General features: G+C 41.1%; 1 protein-coding gene across 1 annotated transcript in view; it reads left to right on the forward strand.

The window, feature by feature from the left end:
* The window catches only part of RP1L1 (RP1 like 1), a 464,711-nt gene that overhangs the window by 340,733 nt on the left and 103,611 nt on the right, over positions 1 to 20,367 (forward strand). Inside the window, exon 4 of the mRNA XM_044063550.1 lies at positions 3,991 to 4,007. Within this exon, the coding sequence (XP_043919485.1) occupies positions 3,991 to 4,007 (17 nt within the window). The remainder of the gene's footprint in view (positions 1 to 3,990; positions 4,008 to 20,367) is intronic.

Below are 20,367 nucleotides of genomic sequence, written 5' to 3' on the forward strand. Positions count from 1 at the left end.
ATGGCTCACCTGAGATGTCGAGGATTCCAGGTGTTTCCATATATAGACAACTGGCTCCTCACTGCTACTACCAGGCATCAACTTCTGCAAGCCAGGGACTACACTATCACAATCTGTGCCCAGCTAGGCATTACAGTAAACTTCGAAAATTCTGCCTTGTTGCCCTGTCAATCTATCACCTATATAGGAGCAGACTTAGACACAGCGAACATGTCCGCAAGGCTACCACCAGAAAGGTTGTCTACAATTCCTCAGCAAGTACAAATTGTAATGCAGAGCAAAAGGATCCAAGTCAGGTTCGTCCTTCAAACTCTAGGTTCCATGGCAGCGGCAATTCTTCTAATCCCACTGGCCCGCTTTCACATGAGGATCCTTCACTGGCTTCTGTTTACACAGTGGTCTTTCCAATAGCTGCCCATGTCTCACATGATCATTCAGCCCCCTCTGGTTGCCATTGTGACCGCAGATGCCTCCCTGATAGGGTGGGGGGGGCATTATCAGGGCAGGACAGTCCAAGGCACTTGGCAGCCTCACGAGTACCACCTGCATATAAACATCCTAGAAATGAGAGCCGTGCTCCTAGCGTTGCCCTCTTTTCAAGATTCTCTCCCTTCTGGGACCATTGCAATTCAAACGGACAACATGTCAGTGGTCTGGTACATCAACAAGCAGGGCAGAACCAAGTCCTACCCCCTATGTTGAGAAGCACTCAGACTCTGGCAGTGGGCGATTTCTTCCCAATGATTTCTGATTGCAACGCACATCCCTGGGAGGTCCAACATCATAGTGGACAGGCTCAGGAGAGCTATTCTCATGCCTCATGAGTGGTCTCTGAATCAGGTAGTTGCAGATCTGATGTTCCGCAAATGGGGACAGCCTTGCTGTGATCTTTTTGCCACCCCCTTCAACATTAAATGCAGCAACTACTTCTCCCTTCTTCCGCTTCCAGGTCACACACCCAGAGACGCTCTAGACCACGATTGGCCTCAGGGACTTCTTTATGCCTTCCCTCTGTTTCCCCTGATACCGAAACTCATACAGAAAGCAATTTCATTGGGTTACAAAATTATCCTTATTGCCCCATACTGGCCTCAACAGATATGGTTTCCATTCCTGCACCATTACCTTCTCGATCAGCCCTGGACTCTGGATCCGATTCCAGACCTACTGATTCATCAGTCAGGCGGGTTGCATCAATCCCTCCAAACACTCCAGCTCACAGCTTGTCTGCTCCACTTCCAACCTTATCCAGGCTTCCCAGCATTTCCCCGGCCATGCGTGAGATTATTGTCTCCTCTCACAAGTCCACAACTAGAAAGACTTATGCTAGTATATGGAAACATTTTTCTTGTTGGGCAGTGGCTAGGAACGTAGATCCTTTTTCAGCCCCAGTCTACGAAATTCTGGAGTTCGTAGCACAACTTTTTCATTCTGGGTCTGCTTCTGCTACAATCAGGGTTCAATTGGCGGCCAATTCTAACTTTCATGTTGGGTTATCTAATTCAAACATATGTCTCATAAGCTCTGTAAAGCCTTTTTAAGAGGGACTACTCTCCTTAGACCTCCAGTGAGAGATCCCCCTCCTCCTTGGGACCTTAATTTGGTACTAACCTCCTTAATTATGCCCCCCTTTGAACCTGCAGCATCCTGCTCCATTAAGTTTCTATCTTGGAAAACACTTTTTCTGGTAGTTATTACTTCAGCCAGATGCGTCTCTGAACTTCAGGCACTATGTGTTCATCCTCCATACTTGTTTTTTCACAAGGACAGGGTTGCTCTGTGGACTAATCCCTCATTCCTTCCGAACGTCTGCTCAGAAAACAATTTAAACCAATCTATAGACCTTACTGTGTTTTTCCCTAACCACACCAACAAGGCAGAATACAAATTACACCAATTGGACATTCATAGACAATTGCATTTTTACTTGCATAGGACTAAGGATATAAGGAAGTCGGACCAATTATTCCTTTCCTACGCTCTAGGCAAACAAGGTCTGCCAGTTTCCAAAGTGACCCTATCCGGTTGTTGTCTCACATTATTACTTTCATTCATCAATTGAGAAACAAAGAGTTGCCTATCAAACCAAAAGGTCATTCTACTAGGGCTTTGGCCACCTCTGTAGTCTTCCAATCTAGGTTATCCATGGATTCTATCTGTGCAGCTGCTACGTGAGCAAATCCTCATAGCTTTATTTCTCATTACAAGCTAGATATGATCTTCAGGAGCAGAGCTGACTTTGGTTCCACTGTTCTGAAGAGTCTGTTCCAATGAGCCACCCAGGATTGTAGGTGCTAGCAAGAACGAAGGTGAAATAGACAACTTAACATAAAGAAGTTATGTATCTACCATAATGTTCCATGTTAGTTGTCTTCATCTCGCCTTCTTTGTTGAGTCCCACCCTCCGTCCCCCTGTCCTATTGGATCGAGAGGAGTTTTGGTTTCACTGGCTGAGTGTTCTCTGGTTTGTTTCCTCTACTGACTTAGAGAGTATGACAGGTTTGCTCAACCTGTTTGTTTGGACAGGTTGATTCTCTGGCTATGTCTGGGGTTAGCTATTACAAATGAGATCTGGGTAGCTAGCGCTAGGCATCATGGGATAAGGGGTAGACTCGAGCCAGTAAACAGCACTCGAGCTATAGAAGATGGCCGAGTCAGAGCCGAGGATCGGCTCCGATCCCAACCAGCAAGAAAGAAGGCGAGATGAAGACAACTAACATGGAACGTTATGGTAGGTACATACATTCTATTTCTTCTGTAAGATGATGAAGTACAACTACTGTGTAGTCTTGAAGTAATTTTGTCAATTAGTTTCAGCTCATAAAGGCAATAATCCACTTTGTCAACCTAATATTTGGTGGAGTTGGCCCCTAGAAAAATGTTTCATCCATACATAGGTGGCAGTTGTATGACTAAAGATGAAAAAGTTAAGTAATGAAGCATTTTGCTTGACTTCCTAAATAAGCATAGACTTCTTCAGGTGTTTCTTTTTCATAGACTCCTTTTAAGGATTCTGTTATGTTAATACTAAGCTACACATTAATGGTATAGTTCTCACACTATTACTTCCAGGATCATGGGCAAAGCCCATCATTATCAAGGTCAACTGGTAATATTGGGAATATGAATAAATACGAACCACAAAAACCAGGAAATAAACACAGAAAAGATCCAAATAGGAGCAAAACCAACGCCAAAAGATCCAAACCTTGCTGAAACACAGGACAAATTTATTACAGTAAAGCGCTTTTCGTCTGTGTGGTACACAGACTTCTTCAGACAAAAATTACATCAGTTAATCACACCTTAAATACATCACTAAATTACACAATCAATCAAGGATAATTAGGTTAAACTAAATTAGTAAAGTAATAAATGTTACCTACGCGTACAAATTAAATTCTAAAACATTGTGAATGGGTGTATATTTAAAAGTAGTCTACCAGAAAATGGCTACACTTAAAATAAATTACAAAAATATAAAATATATAAATGTATGTATCAGGAAAGTATGCAGTAAAATTACTACTTGGAATAAGTAACAATAAGTGCAAACACAATCCCAGAAACGAACATAACATGAGACAGTGTGGACTGTTAACCCCATAAACTCTTTCTTTAAGGTATTGATCTTGTGTTTAACCTATTAGTAAATATCAATATGTATACTTATGTATAATAGTACATAAAAAATACTTCAATTCAAATCAAAATGTGTATATAATAATAAACTTAAATACACTTGAATACGCATGTGTACATTTAAATTAAAATTTGCATTTAAGCAAAATAAAAGATGTAAATATAAATACATAACTGTGCTTATGCAAATCATACAGTAGTATTCATACCTTCTCTAAAATTATGTGGGGGTCTTTGGTGAATTTATCTTAATAAATTCCTCAATTTAAGCAGAGAACTGATGGAACAACCCTCATTAAGCCCAGGGAAAGCGTAGGCATTCAACCTGATCTGCCATCTCAGTTCAAGTGCTTCTAAAAGTAACTGTGATGGAGCACCTCTTTTATTCTCCACTAATTGGTCGATGACTATAAATTTAAAAAAGTGATCTTTATATAAGGAGATGTGTTTGGCCAACGCATTTTCTTGTTTATCCCTACTTATAGCGTATTGGTGCTCATAAACCCTTTCTCGTAATCTGCGCTCAGTTTTACCTACATAGAACCCTTCGCATTTTTGGCACTGTGCAATGTAGACAACCATGCGGGTGTTACATGTGGATCTACAGCGCAGATTATAATGGAAATGGTTGACATTTCATCACAGTTACTTTTAGAAGCACTTGAACTGAGATGGCAGATCAGGTTGAATGCCTACGCTTTCCCTGGGCTTAATGAGGGTTGTTCCATCAGTTCTCTGCTTAAATTGAGGAATGTACACATGCGTATTCAAGTGTATTTAAGTTTATTATTATATACACATTTTGATTTGAATTGAAGTATTTTTTATGTACTATTATACATAAGTATACATATTGATATTTACTAATAGGTTAAACACAAGATCAATACCTTAAAGAAAGAGTTTATGGGGTTAACAGTCCACACTGTCTCATGTTATGTTCGTTTCTGGGATTGTGTTTGCACTTATTGTTACTTATTCCAAGTAGTAATTTTACTGCATACTTTCCTGATACATACATTTATATATTTTAATTTATTTTAAGTGTAGCCATTTTCTGGTAGACTACTTTTAAATATACACCCATTCACAATGTTTTAGAATTTAATTTGTACGCGTAGGTAACATTTATTACTTTACTAATTTAGTTTAACCTAATTATCCTTGATTGATTGTGTAATTTAGTGATGTATTTAAGGTGTGATTAACTGATGTAATTTTTGTCTGAAGAAGTCTGTGTACCACACAGACGAAAAGCGCTTTACTGTAATAAATTTGTCCTGTGTTTCAGCAAGGTTTGGATCTTTTGGCGTTGGTTTTGCTCCTATTTGGATCTTTTCTGTGTTAATATTGGGAATATGCACAGGGAAAGTAGGAGTCAAATTATTTACTCGGACATACATTTTCTAAAAAATGGATGTATGTAACTATAGTTTCTACTATGTAGTGACTATAATTACCTACGTTCACTCAAAAACCTTGAAACTGCAAGAAGAACAAGATAAACTAGTAAGGAAAACAATCAGTGTCAAATTTGTAAATCATAAAAAAATCTGTCCATGCCCCTATGCAGCATAAAAACATAATATATTTGCAAGAATGTTTGACTCCTGCAAGAGAAGCATTTATCTTTTATTGGCATGGAATTGGCAGGTATGTGAACACAACATAGCAAAATGCTAACTGAGAAAAATATTAAATTCTAATTCCTGTCAATAATCAACAATTGCAAAATGTGTACTACACAAAATATCTCGGAATACAAGGAAGAAATGTTTGAAATACAAGAAAGTAATAATGGAATAACAATTGCAAAGACCCTGCGAACTTTGGCTCCATGTCTGCAAACACTACTTTGCCAAAAATTATGTCTGTCAGATCTGTGGACTTCTGTTAAAAATGCCACTTGTGTGCAGCATGTTTTTTTTTTAATTATGAATATAAGTATGAATAGACAATACAGTAGACACCCTCTTATCTGGCCTCTCTTTAACTGGCCTCCTATTTAACCGGCCATCAAATTTCTGCCATAGCCCTAGAAAGAGACAACAGAGAACAACAGGACTTCTGCCTCCTCTAGGCTAAATAATGACAGACATTTGAGTTTTAGACTTCATATTGTTTAGAAAAATGCATACTAACACATATCCTGTTATTCTAGATTATTTATAACCTATAAATGCTATTTTGTATGCTTTTTCTGATTAACCAGTGATTTATTTATCCAGCCTAAGGTCCAGTCCCAGCAAGACTGGATAAGAGGGGGTCTACTGTATTAGACACATACAGGTGTCAATAGGAGGTAACTAGAGAAACACCTGAAGGCATCACTAGGCTTTAATGAGTTAAGCAGGGCCCTATTTATGAAGTAATTGGCAGGGTAAACTTTTCTAAAGGCAAATGCGCTATATTTTTGACATTATACTTAAGGGCATGGTTGGTTCACCAGGTACTGGTTTTGGCAAGCCCCTCTTGGAGGATATCAGTATCTGTTGGGGATTTAATAATAGCACTCAGTTTACAGTCATCAAACATGGTTAGCCATATAAACCTTTGATGTGAAGTTGTTCAATCTCGCCGTTCATTCTTGACTGATGGGTTCGGAGACAATCCATCGGTTTTGGTACGGCCGTATGCAAAGCTTGAGGTCTTCCAGTAGCTCGAGGCCAAGCCCCTATCCCATGATGGACTGTGAATTACCTCAGAACTAGTTTGCCGAGGCATCTGATCAGAGATTCCAGTGCAAGCTTGGGCCAGTACAATTTAAAAACTTTTATATTTAACAGTTGCTTAAATAATTTTTACTAAACTTTTCATAGATAACTTAGATAGTTAGGTATTTAGCTTTTATAGCTTCCTTAAAGCTCCCTTTGCCGTGTGTTGTTATTAATCTTTAAAATATCCGCCTCATGTGTTTTGGCCTAGTTTTCTCTTACTGTGTGTTTAAGTAGTTTTCTAGTGGCTTTAAACAGCCTTTTTCTATTGTTGGCCTCATGTGTTTTGGCCTTAGTTTTTGTAGAGAGTGTCTTTAAATATTCTAGAGGCTTATACAGTCTTTTCTAGTAGCTTTAATATTTTGTGTGTGTGTGTGTGTGTGTGTGTGTGTGTGTGTGTGTGTGTGTGTGTGTGTGTGTGTGTGTTGTTAGAGCCTAGTAAATTGCTCATTATCTACTCTGCGTGTTTTTATAGCAGTTATTATGGTGGATGATAAAGACAAGCACCCAACGTTTGGTTTTAAAAAATGCCCAGACTGCAACCAAAGCATGTCTGTTATGGATGGACATGTAACGTGTTTATTGCTTAGGAGCTGTCCACTTACAAAAGTCTTGTGCCATATGTCATTCTTTTTCTTCAAGAGTGTTGTTAGAGAGGAAAAGAAAGTTGATGGACAGGGGCTTGTTAAAGCACCCTTTTCAAGAGGCGCCATTGAGTGACCAGGATGTGGCCAGCAAATCTTCCAAGTCCTCTAGATCTTCTGTGGAATCTAAGGACTCTAAGCAATCATAAAAAGTGGAGGATTCTGCAACCTCAGCTCCACAGACTTTGGAGCCGATTGTCTTTTCTTTTCGGAGCCGGCCCACAGTTTTGGAACCGGTATCTGAAGTGCCTCAGTCACCATTGCTTCAGTCGGCACCATCAGCGCATTCATCTAAGTCATCTGTCAGCCTGTCAGATTTGCATATGGATCGACTGGTGCAGAAGCTTCTACAGGCACCAGGCCTTGCTAAATTGTTGTCGGCTCTGACCCAAGTGGCTTCAGAGCCGAAGACCACTACTCCTGCTTTGACTACTCCTCCTCCGAGCCATATTGGCCCTTCGGAGCCAGAGGAGGCAGAGCTGTTGATTGTGGAGCCTTTGGAGTTGAGACATGCTCCAGTGTCCTTGGCTCCATCCACTCTGATGTCCTCGGTGCCGACTGGGGACTCTAGGAGCTGACACTCTCCAGTCGGATCCAGGGAGGATAGTCGGACCAGCTTGTCGGTGCCAACTCTTCCTCTCGGGGCTTCAGCTCGGATGAGCTCAGCTCCTATCTCCGGTTGGGAGCCCACAACCTCGGTGCGGGAGGGTTTGACGGTTCCCTCGGATCCATCGGTTCCTTCCCATTGGAGCTGTGGTGCCTTTGGGGCCATGAGGAGAGCTTTGTCCCCCAAGACATCTTCAAGTTCAGGCCTTGCTTCCTCATCCCCTAAAGCACCTGTGTTTGCTTCTGCTTCCATCTTCCAGGCTAGGCGTAGAGACCCAGAGCCACAGGTACTCCCACAGGGTTCCCCCTGCTCTTCCTAGACCTCCCCAGAGGCTCCCACTGAGGAGGTTCCCAGGAAGAGATTGTGCAATGGGAGACACTTGGACTCCCCACAGGCGTCTTTAACATCTGACACTGACTTGGATGAGTCAGAAGGGTCCTCACAGTCCCCCTCTGAGGATATCTCTTTTGCCAAGATACTTGAGATCCTTATGCAGAGGGGTGATTGGCAGTCCAAAAGCCCTACTGAGGATGAGTCAGTTCTCCTTAAGGCTTTTGGGTCTCAACCCTCCACCTCTTGGGTGTCTCCGCCCTTCATTGAGCTCATGCAGTTGGTCTCTCGAAGGGCGTGGGAGTCACTGGAGACCATGGAGCCTGTTCCTAGGAGGCCTAACAAGTTTATATCAGCCCCATCAGATAAAACCTTCTTATCCAAAGGAGTCCCTGTTGATGCCATGGTGGTGGCAACGGCCACCAAAAAGGAAATGTCTGAGATTTCTTCATCTATCCATCCTCCTAATAGAGAGTCTAGGATCATGGATAGATATGGGAAACACATGTTCAGTTCAGCGACTTTTGCTCTCCGCTCACTGATCTACTTAACCCATTTCACTAAGTTGCAAAGAGATCTCCTTAAGGAGTTGGCAGATACTCTTCAGGATACAATAGCTGCAGGGGCCTCTGACAAAGTTGCTGCCCAGCTTGCTACCCTAAATTCTATTGTCAACACATCCATGCATCTCATATCCTATGCAGCTGATGCAATGAGTAGGGCAGCGGGTACAGGAATCACTCTTAGAAGACATTCCTGGATGCGCTTGTGTTCGCTTGTGGAGCCCTTTAAGTCATCCTTCGTAAACACCCCTTTTGATGACACATCCCTTTTTGGGCCTAAAGTGAAGGAAACTTTGACCAGGTGTGAACAGGAGGGAAAGACTCTGTCTGCCGTCGGAGTCCATTTTTCTACCCCTACCCGGCCTTATCCCAAAGACGAAAGGGGAGGAAAAATGTGGTTCTGGAAAGCCCAAGGAGCCTTTCAAGACACATGTGGTGAATCCCCCTCCAGGGGCAGAGGAGGTGGTAATAGTGGAAGACGCCACCCTCGCGGCAGAGGGGGTCCACAACATCAGGGTGACAGAGATCACTTCTCTGGTCAACCCTACCAGTGCTCTTGAAAGGAAGGCCAACTGTCCTGCTCTGGAGGCAGTCGGCAGTCACTTATCTTTGTATCCAGATGCCTGGCAAGAAATAACAAAAGACAGCTAGGTACACAGTATCAGTTACAGAGGGTACTTCATACCATTCGCCATCCCCCCATCCATAAGGAGAATCCTGGACATTCCACCCAGTCACAGGGAACAAACAACTATAGAGGTCCAAAAGTTGGTAGAAAAAAAAAGTCATCCAGCCAGTCCCAGCAGACCAAACAGGATCCGGAACTTACTCAAGGTTCATTTTGGTTCCAAAGAAAACAGGGGACTGGAGACCCATTTTGGACCTCAGCAGACTCATCCAATATGTAAAGAAAGAGAAGTTCCGGATGGTCATGCTCCAGTCTATACTTCCCTTCTTAGGGAAAGACAATTGGATGTGCTCGATAGATCTCAAAGATGCTTATTATCACATAAAAATGGCCAGGCCATCCAGAGATCACCTGCATTTCTGGCTGGGAGCCAATCATTATCAGTTTTGAGCCCTGCCCTTTGGTCTCACTACAGCCCCCAGAGTGTTCAACAAATGCATGGCAGTGGTCAAGGCTCACCTGAGGCGTCTAGGATTCCAAGTGTTTCTGTACCTAGACAATTGGCTCCTGACCGCCACGACCAGGCATCAACTGATTCAGACAAGGGAGTATACTCTGTCACTCTGCAATCATCTAGGCATTACAGTCAACTCAGAAAAGTATGCCTTGTCGCCATCACAGCATATCGTTTTTATCAGGGCAGAGCTAGACACCTCAACCACCACTCTAAGGCTACCAATCTTCTTTGTCAGCATGTCAGCACATTGGTATCGAAAGACAGACCACCAACTTCAGAAGTTTTGAAAGTAGTGGGTTTGATGGCTGCACCAATTCTAGCCATACCATTAGCAAGAATGCATATGCGGATCCTTCAATGGCTGTTGTTCACTCAATGGTCTTACCAGGAACTTCCCATGGACCACATGATATTGATTATGAGCTCTTGCAAAAAAGATCTTCAGTGGTGGTTGATGTCTCTTCATGTCACCATAGGACGTCCCTTTGTTCTACCCCCTCCAGTAGCCACTGTGACCATGGACGCTTCCCTGATAGGGTGGGGGGGGCATTTTTAGGGAAAGACTGCCCAAGGCACATGGACAGATCAGGAGTCACACTTGCATATCAATGTTCTGGAGATGAGAGCAGTACTTTTGTCACTGCAGTACTTCCAGGACTCTCTCCCCTAGGAACGATTGCAATTCAGACAGACAATATGTCAGTAGTGTGGTACTTGAACAAGCAGGGGGGAATCAGATCTTACCCCCTTTGCTGAGAAGCCCTCAGAATTTGGCAGTGGGCTGTTTCCTCCCAGCGCTTTCTGTTGGCAATGCATATCCCGGGGAGATCCAACGTGATAGCAGACAAACTGAGCAGGGCAATCTTGTTGCCACACAAGTGGTCCCTCAAGAAAGAGATTGCGGACAGGATTTTCTGCAAATGAGGCCAGCCTTGCTTCGACCTTTTTGCCAGTCACATCATTACAAAATGTAGAAGCTACTTTACCCTGATTCCTCCTCTGGGAGAAGCCCCGAGGGACGCACTTGTACATGATTGGCCCCTGGGTTTCCTCTATGCATTTCCACCAATCCCATTGATACCCAAAGTTCTAAAGAAAGCAAAATCCCTGGGAAGGACCATCATTCTTATAGCCCCTCATTGGCCTCAGCAGATTTGGTTCCCATTCCTGCGACATCATCTCTTGGAAGATCCCTGGATTCTGGACCCAGTTCCAGACCTTCTGACACATCTATCGGGGGACCTTCATCCTTCTCTGTAGTCATTGAAGCTGACAGCTTGGCTGCTCCAGTTCCCCTCATAGCCAGGCTTCATTACTTCTCCAATGAGACAAAACAGATCCTTTTGTCTTCTCATAAGCCGTCCACTAGAAGATTATATCTTAGTAAGTGGAAGAGATTTTCCATATGGGCCTCTAAGCATAACATTAATCCTTACCAAGCCCCCTTGACATCCATACTAGAATTCTTGACTATGATTTTTAACAAAGGAGCGGCAGCAGCAACAGTTCTGGTCCAGTTGGCTGCCATATCTAAGTTTCATCTTGGCATTGACGGGTCAAATATCATGTCCCACAAGTTATTCAAGGTCTTTCTCAAGGGGGCATTTCATATAAGGCCACCTGTGAAAACTCCCTATTCTCCATGGAATCTAAATTTTATGCTATCACGTATAATCCTCCCCTCGTTTGAACCAGCATCATCTTGCGACCTCAGATATTTGTCATGGAAAACCATTTTTCTGGTAGCGATTACTTCTGCCCGCAGGGTGTCAGAGCTTCAGGCTTTATCTATCAGCCCTCCTTATTTGATTTTTCATGCTGACAGAGTATCACTTAGGACAAATCCCTCCTTTTTGTCCAAAGTTTGTTCAGAAACTAATATCAACCAAGTCATTGAGTTACCAGTTTTCTTCCCTAATAATTCCAACAAGTTGGAGTATATGCTGCACAAACTTGATGTTCACAGACAGCTCAGATTTTATTTGGATAGAACAAAAGTTATCAGGATATCAGACCAGCTCTTTGTTTCATTCTCTGAATCCAGAAAAGGTAGACCAGTGGCTAAAACAACTCTGTCTAAATGGTTATCTGATTGTATCACCTTTGTCTACTCAGCTGCTAATATGCCTTTGCAACACAAGATTAAAGCTCACTCAACCAGAGCAGTTTCTACATCCTCTGCGCTCCAAGCCAAATTGCCCCTTGATAATATTTGTGCAGCAGCCACTTGGTCTAAACCCCATATCTTTATCACACATTGGAAAGTTGAAAAGATCTACAGGGACAGGGCTTCTTTTGAGTCTGTGGTCCTGAAGAATGTACTCCCATGAGCCACCCAAGATTGATGGTGCTAGAGACGCTACCCATCAGTCAAGAATGAACGGTGAGATTGAACAACTTCACATTAAGAAGTTATGTACTCCCCACCTTCCCCCTCCTGGCTGATTGTTGACCTGAATGTTGGTCTCATCCTGATTGCTCAATTTCTTCTTCCTTTTCATAGGAGGATAGCTCATTTATATGGTTATATGGTTATAGTACACGCAGCAAACAAGATCTGAGGTAATTCACAGTGCATCATGGGATAGGGGCTTGGCCTCGAGCTACTGGAAGACCTCGAGCTTTGCATACGGCCGCACCCATCAGTCAAGAGTGAAGGCGAGACGAGCAACTCACATGGAACATTATGGTGAGTACATAACTTTTTAATATTTATTTTCAGTTTAGAGAAGTGCATATGAAAGACAAGGGGACCAAGGACAGAGCCCTGAGGTACACCACTAGTGAGAAGCCTTTTAGATGAGAAGGTGCTCTCAACTCTTACTGTGTGCATTTAAAGAGAGATTCAGTTTGCAACCCAAAGTGGGACATAGAGGTTTATGTTTAAACTAATATGTTTGCCAATAATGTCAGCATAGGGAATTGGATCAAAGGCTTTAGCAAGGTCCAGTATGGACAGAATGATCTTTGTCAGTTGTATCCACTATATGATCAAAGACGTTAACCAGATTAAGGAGACAGGATCTAACTTTCATTGAGTGAGGTTGATTAGGGTCAAGGTAGGTCATAAATGTATTACTTATGAAGTTAAATAAAGTATGTTCCATGATTTTACAGTTAATGCTGGTGAGGCTAATGAGACGGGAGTTGTCTGGGTCTCTGTTGGAGTGGCCCTTGTGCAGTGGAAATATGATGGCTTTTCTCCAGAGGTCAGGTTTAGGAGGAGTTCAGCAATGTTGTGCTTTGCACTGACTAGAAGGCAGTCTGGTATGTCTTCTCACCCAAGGAGATATTGTTTTTGATTGTGGCTAGAGCTTGTAGGATCTGGGCCATACTGATTTTTGGTGGAAAGAGATTTTTGTGATTGAAACTGGAAAAGAATTTGTTAGCTAGAATGTTAGTTGTGGCATAGGATCAGAATAGATTGTATCAGTCACTTGGAGTTAAATATAGTATTCAGTGTTACTTCTAATGATGCTAATATAGTTAAAAAGGCCTTGTCATTATCCTTGGAGAGGTAGCAACTTTCAGTTCACATCCTGCCTTAGTTTTGCAGTTGGTGTGCTTGAGTTCTTTGCTGGCCTGCCTACATATCTTCCTATGGTTGGGAAGTAGGAACCCTTTTGATGAAGCAAGTATTTTTTAGTTTTCTCTTATTACAGAATTTGCTTATTAAGGCATGCCACCGTTGTTTTTCTTTTTTTTTCTTTTTTGATAGGCATAGAAGTCATATACTTGCATTAATAGGTTTATAGGTGTGTACTAGGCTAAGGACCACATGGGCCTTATTAAGCCTAGCCATGCACCCCAAATGTCTGACAAGTTCTGGCACCTATGGTAAATTTAAGCAGGAGCTTGTGAGATGAATCATTTACAAGCAGGGGCCTGGGAGATTAAACATATGCCGGCTCCATGTGTCCATTAGAGACACACGTGACAAACCAGGAATTAATTTCCTGTTCTCCATCCAGTTGTTCAAGTTACACCTGAAATGGGTTAGGGAGGAACTCTTTTTCATATGGATGAAGAGCCTGTTCCAGAGAAGTGGTAGTCTCTGGGATACATACCTGTCTCTCCAGCAGGTTCTATGTATATCACAAGCAAGGTTTACATTTTTAGAATGGGTAATTCTGCTCTGATGTGCGGATAATCAGGAGGTCCATCAGAGTTGGATCTGGCAATGCCTTGTATGGCAAGCATAGATCTCCCCTTAACAACCTGTAGGAAACATAATACAGGGAGAGGGCTTAGAGGTAGTCTGCATAGGACATGTCACTTAAGCCCTGTATTCTTTTAGTGAGGAATCTTTGTGGACATTACAATTGTTGAATGTGCCTGCTTAAGTATATAGTGGAATAATTATTTCCTTGGACGTAGATGCCATGCCTTTTTTTATAAGTTTCACAACATAGAATGATTTCCTCACTACCACAGATAGGAGATGGGCAAAGGCTAAATTATGTCTACATGTGTCCCTAAGTCCCTGACTACTGTGTTGACTCTTAGGGTTGTCTTGTTAATATGATAGTTACCAGGGGTTGGTGACTTTCCAAAGGATACTACTATGCATTTCTTTGCATTTAGTTTTTGTCCATGGATCTGGCATCAATTATTTGTCTGTGTTAGCCCCTCCTGGAGAGCATTAGTATTAGGGGAAATTGCATGACTGCTCCTAATTTGCAATCATCTGCAAATTTGGTCAGTCAGAGGCCCTTGATGATGGCCTGGATTTCCGAGAATAGATACCAAAAAGAAGCAGTCCCAGGACCAATCCCCGTGTGACACAGCTAGTGACTGGCCTCTTTATAGAGGTGAACTCCCCAATTCTAACTTCCTGGGTCCTGTCTGTGAGTCATTTGGCTATCCACCAGGTGACGTAAGGGTTTATACCTAATGTCTTGAGTTTTTCAACAATGTCCAAGTGGGCTATTGTGTCAAATGCATTGACCAGGTCATGGTAGGCAGTGTGAACCATTTTGTGCTTGTCCCTTGCTTTTGTGACCTTCTCAAAGAAGTCCACCAGGCTGAGTAGACATGACCTGCCCTAGATAAAACCAAACTGGGTTGGGTCTAGTGTCTGGAGGTTTCCTATGTCATTATTGATAATTTCCATGATAACTCTTCCATTGGCTTTGCATATGAGACTTTTGGCTCTGTATTTTCCAGGGTCTACAGATGACCCCCCTTTGTGTAGTGGGATGACAGTTGCTGTTCTTCATTCTAGAGGCACAAAGCCTGTTTGGAGGCTTTGGTTAAATAATGATTCTAGAGGACCTGATAGGATATGTTTTCTGCTATTTATAAGGCAGCATAGGATATTGTCTAGGTAAATCAATGCAGTATTCTTGGCCTGAGAGAGAGTATTGAGGATCTGTTCCCTAGTGATAGTAGGGGGAGCTATATTTGATGGTATTTCCTGAGGGGAAGCTGGGGGGGTGGAGGGAGTAAGGTTAGAGCTGAATTTGTCTGCCAATAGGTTTGCTATATGTTCTGGGTCAGTATTGGTAGCTCCATTAACATTACCTTTGAGGTTGTGGACATAGTTAAAGAATTCCTTGTCATTGTCCTTGGCCTGGGAGGCCAAGTTTATCTCAACTTTGGCTTAAAAAACACCTTTATTGAATTATCACTTATGTCATATGCAAACTAATATCTATATAAAAGTAATCAAACCATATTAACAAGTTCACATTTACAAACATTATACATTGCATATATTGCTCTATACAATATAATCACACTAACATTACATAAATTGTTTAGTTCTTGCCTTCTTTTAAGCCTCATTCCACCTCCAAAACATTTTTCTGCATGCATTGTTCCCACAATTCCATTTTTTAAATTTGGCTTTGGTAGACTTTATGCATCCTCCAAGTTGCTTGTTTAGTTTGATAAGAGCACTTTTATCCTGCTGGGTGCAACATTTCCTGATTTTTGCCATGATTTTCTTCTTTCTGTTATACAGCCTCTTGATGGTGTGATTCCGCTAGTTTGGCTTGTTTTTTTAGTTCTGTGATTTGTTTTCTAGTGGCTACAACTGCCTCTAAGCAGTTATTAACATGCTTGTATAGGGTTTCTGTGAACAGTTCCTCTTAGGCAGCAGTGTTGACAGGGTTTAGTAAGGCCTAAAATTTTCCAAGGTACCACTTAATAGTAGGAAGTTAGTTTTAACGCGTAGTTCCTAAGCATTCCATGGTTAGCTGGGGTTCTGGGTTTTATTTTTACTTTAAAGGAGACCGTTTTGTGGTCTGACCTTACCAGAGAGGACTTTACAATAGGGGATGTGCAGAAGTCTCCCATATTAGTGAGGGCCAGATCCAGTATGTTTGCACCCCTGGTCAGTGTATTGATAATCTGGTCTAGTGAGTTTGTGTTTACAAAATCCAGGAATCTCTGTGCCTATATGTTTAGTGTCATATATGGTTTCCAGTTAATAGAAAATTAACTAAAGTCACCCATGAATATGGTACTGGGTTGGATGGTGAGTGTTTCCCATAAGTTTAAATATATATTATGGGTTTCCTAGTCATAGATGGAAATCTATTGTTTGCAAGGAAGTGATGTGGGATTTTGCCTAAGGTGATTTGAACACAGAGAAGCCCAAATGCATTGTCCTGTTTTACTAGCTTTGAGGTATATCTATTTTTATGTAAAATGAAAACCTCTGCCTTTAGTCCCTGCCTTTATAGTAGCTGGCATAAATGCATTATAACCTAGCAGTACTGGGGTGTTCTAAAGCTTGTCTCACTGACTGCACAGAAATCCGTGTAGACTCCTCACATTGAGAAGTAACATCTTCAAATTTTCTTGTTTTTGATTTGCTTTGTTAGAAGTATTGTCAGTTTACTATTGTCTAAAAAAGCATGAGTGTTTTACCTAATATTCAACAGCTTAGAGGAGAGAGGCACAGACCATCCCTAGTAAAGTAGTGTGGCCTATTGACCATCTCCTTCTTCTTCATTCTTTTGCAGTCTGCTCTCAGTCTAAATCTGTAAACAGAACCAGTCTGAGGGTGACAGAAAAAGTCATTTCTAGAGATGTAAATACAGGCTCTGCAGGACCAACGAGGTAAAGTCCCAAACTTATCAAACATATATATATATATATATATATATATATATATATATATATATATATATATATATATCTGTGTGTGTGTGTGTGTGTGTGTGTGTGTGTGTGTGTGTGTATATATATATATATATATATATATATATATATATATGTATGTATATATATATATATATATATATATATATATATATATATGTATATATATATATATATATATATATATATATATATATATATATATATATATATATATATATATATATATGTTCATATATGTATATATGGGTCTACTTTACAAGACCGAAATCACACTTACCGACTTTCATAATACCGAGATGAAAACACCGACATCCCCATATCACCAACCTCCTGGAACACTGACTTTCCACTCCAGGTAACCAGTTGGCTACCATGTTATCAATAGGAAGTCTGTAACATAGCTGCCTTTTCATGCACTTAGCATTATAGAAGCTAAAGCTAGGTTTGCTGCCAACAATTCCTTTAATACTATTATCCAGTAAGATGGAGCAGTTCTTAGTAATAACATCACAGATCTTATGCACATTGCTGGAGTAGGTCAGGGTCATTTGTGTCACACTATCAGCACTCTTTGTATATGTACAGGCCAATCCCTATCCGACATCTCTTGAAAAATATGGAGCCCCAACTGTTGAACGAAGTAGTAACCCCGCATCCATGTGCTCACGCACCTCACTGAAAGAGTAACCCCTTTAGCTTCCAGAAACTGAGATCTGATTGCAAAATTCAGAATTTAGTGTCTCTTGCTACTTGCACTAAGTGCTCTCATTTTTATGTAGACAAGACTAATTTGCTGTTTAAAGATAGAATACTGAAGCATCTTAGTGATATTAGGTTGAAAAATTCAACTAATGCTCTTGCTAAATACATCATGGATTGCCCAGGACATTGTTTTAAATTCTTGGCTATACAACTGGTACTTAAGAACAAAAGGGGAGGTGACACTGCATAAGAGAGAGATGGCCGAGATGAGATAGATAGTGAAGTCACAAGCTGATAGACCAACCAGCTTGAATGGAGTTGTCCCTTTAAAGCCAGCAATGAGAGCGCGCAAATTGCTTCATTAATTTCCCTATTAAGTACTTCTGTTGTAATATCCCAATTGACTGGATTGTTAATGCCTGTTACAGTCTCTTCTTTTTTAGGGCTTGTCTTTGTGTTAGAGTAGTAGATCTGATGAAGGGCTGATAGCTTGAAAAAGCTTATCTGTTCTATTTTCTTGTTATTTTATTAAAAGTATTTTTAAACTGGCCTTGGCTGTGCTGATTGTACCATTTTTTTTCTGCCTCTACATTATGCAAATATATCTGTCACATACCTTATCAATTTGTTTGTTTCAGAATTAGCTGGTTCTCAGTAGACATGAAGCACATTCCACATTGCAATAGGGTGCCAGTATCCACCAAGCTGATAACAGAAATAATGGGAAAGTTCATATACATGGTAAGAAGCCCTTTTTTTATTTGGGTCTATGTCATGTCTTCAAACTCACTAACCATCGGACATCTCTTCATCGAACCCTATTTGCTGAATCTTCATCTGTGGAATGATCATTTCAGCAGAACTATTTTCCAGGATAAGTAACCAGTGGGCCAACCTACCGAGCACAATAAAAACAGCATATTTAAAACCCACCCTGGTGGGGGGCTGTGCCCTCCATACTGCCCCTAGCTAAATATACCAACTCTGAGATCACACTACAGTGGGGAAAAGAGCAAATTCAAGATAACTGCCCACTGGTTACTTACTGTGGGAAAAAGTTCAACAAATACGGTTCAACAAAGAAGTGTTTGATGATTAGTGAGTTCGGCGAAGTGAAGTAGACCCTTTTATTCATTAGATGGTTGTGGTGAGAATATAAAGTCAGGAGTATCTGGTTTGCAACTCTGAGGGCAGTGCTTGAAACTGTAAACTAGTTGCCCTGTGTGAAACTAGGTATGGGTGAAATTTCAAGCGAGTTTTTACAGAAAAAATGTCAACTCAAGGTGCTTGTGCCAATATAGGGCACTGGCAAACTCTTGAAGGGAAACTATTAAAGTAGACCCTGACAGTTTATTGATGAAGTATTTAGGGAGATATTCTGAAGTTAGGTTAAAGAATAGCTAAATCTGAAAAGAAAAAAGAAAGAATTAGCAATGTCAAGAATGCACAACCTAGATCGTTGGATGGGCGACAGCAAACTCACTCCAGGGGTGGCACTCATGTCCTTCCTGGACAGATGAAGTCAGTATTAACAACCATAGAACCTTATCTCTGCAAACTTCACCACTGACAGTTGGGGCAACTCAGGATATATATGGTTGGGCTTGTAAGGGCTCTAGGGCCTTAAGCCTAGTAACATTCTATGAACCTACAAACCTATGATGAATAGTGAGGATTCACTAAATGGCTATTACTAGTGCTACTGCTAGTGCTGGTCGCATCACAGTTTCATGATGCTAGGATACAATGCCCCTTTGCTTCTTCTCTCAACAGAAGCAAATCAGTAGCACTAATCCCAAGATGAGAAGCAGGACACAGGCTGTTTGGTGATCAACATTTTTGTCCCAGATAAAACTCAAAAAAACTCTGTGAGGCTCTGGTGGACCAGACATATTCACTATTCAGTAGAATACTGTTAAAAGAACCACAGGCCTCAATAATTTTTGAGCACTTTCATTCTATTTAAACATTAGAACTTCTTCTGAAATTAATCAGGTAACCCAATAAAATGAAGTTATTCCTTTATTTGAGATTAAGAAAAGACATTGTCTGATCCATTATCATTTATATGAGGCATTAATGTCTGGGGAAATCACCCTTGACATGTATAATTTTTGTGTTAATGAACATCCTAGGATAGGGGTCCTATTTGGGATCCCGAAAATACAGAAAAATCTCACGAACCCACCCTTTAGACCCATAGTCTCTTCTCTCCATTCTATTACAGAGGGGATTTCCCTTTTGTTAGATGCTACTTTGGGTCCCTTGGTTTGCACCCAGGAATCCTTTGTTAAGGATTCTTGGCATTTTTTAGTTAAGGTTAAGGAATATATGGACACTTTTGTTTTTGATCCTGACAGATTTATTATTTTAACTTTGGACGTGGTATCCCTTTTTACCAGTATTCCCCACGAAGAGGGAGTTGAAGCTGTTAGAACATTACTGACTCAATGTGGTAACTATAGTGTCAATAGTGTGTCTATAATTTGTAGACTATTGGACATTGTATTGCATAATAATTTTTTCTTATTTGGTGAAACTTTTTTTAAGCAAAAACGAGGGGTGGCAATGGGTTCCCCCACAGCACCGGCATATGCTAATTTAGTTATGACCTGGTGGGAAAGGGAATATTTAGACAAAATAAGAAACATCTTTCCTTCTATTGTCGTTTCATGGACGATTTGATTTTTATTTTGGAGGGGAACAAGGATACGGTCAATTCTTTTGTCACCGAAATAAATTCCACAGTTGATTTTTTGAAATTCACCATTGGTGACAGTGGTCTATTGGTTAATTTTTTAGATATACAACTGTGGTGGGACATCATTGAACACAGGTTCCACAGTCGTATATATCGAAAGAATACCTTCACAAACAGTTACCTTCATTATAGAAGTGGGCATTGTA

Source organism: Protopterus annectens, chromosome 2.part1 (genome assembly GCF_019279795.1).
Source record: "Protopterus annectens isolate FY-2018-M chromosome 2.part1, PAN1.0, whole genome shotgun sequence".
Taxonomy (NCBI): domain Eukaryota; kingdom Metazoa; phylum Chordata; order Ceratodontiformes; family Protopteridae; genus Protopterus; species Protopterus annectens.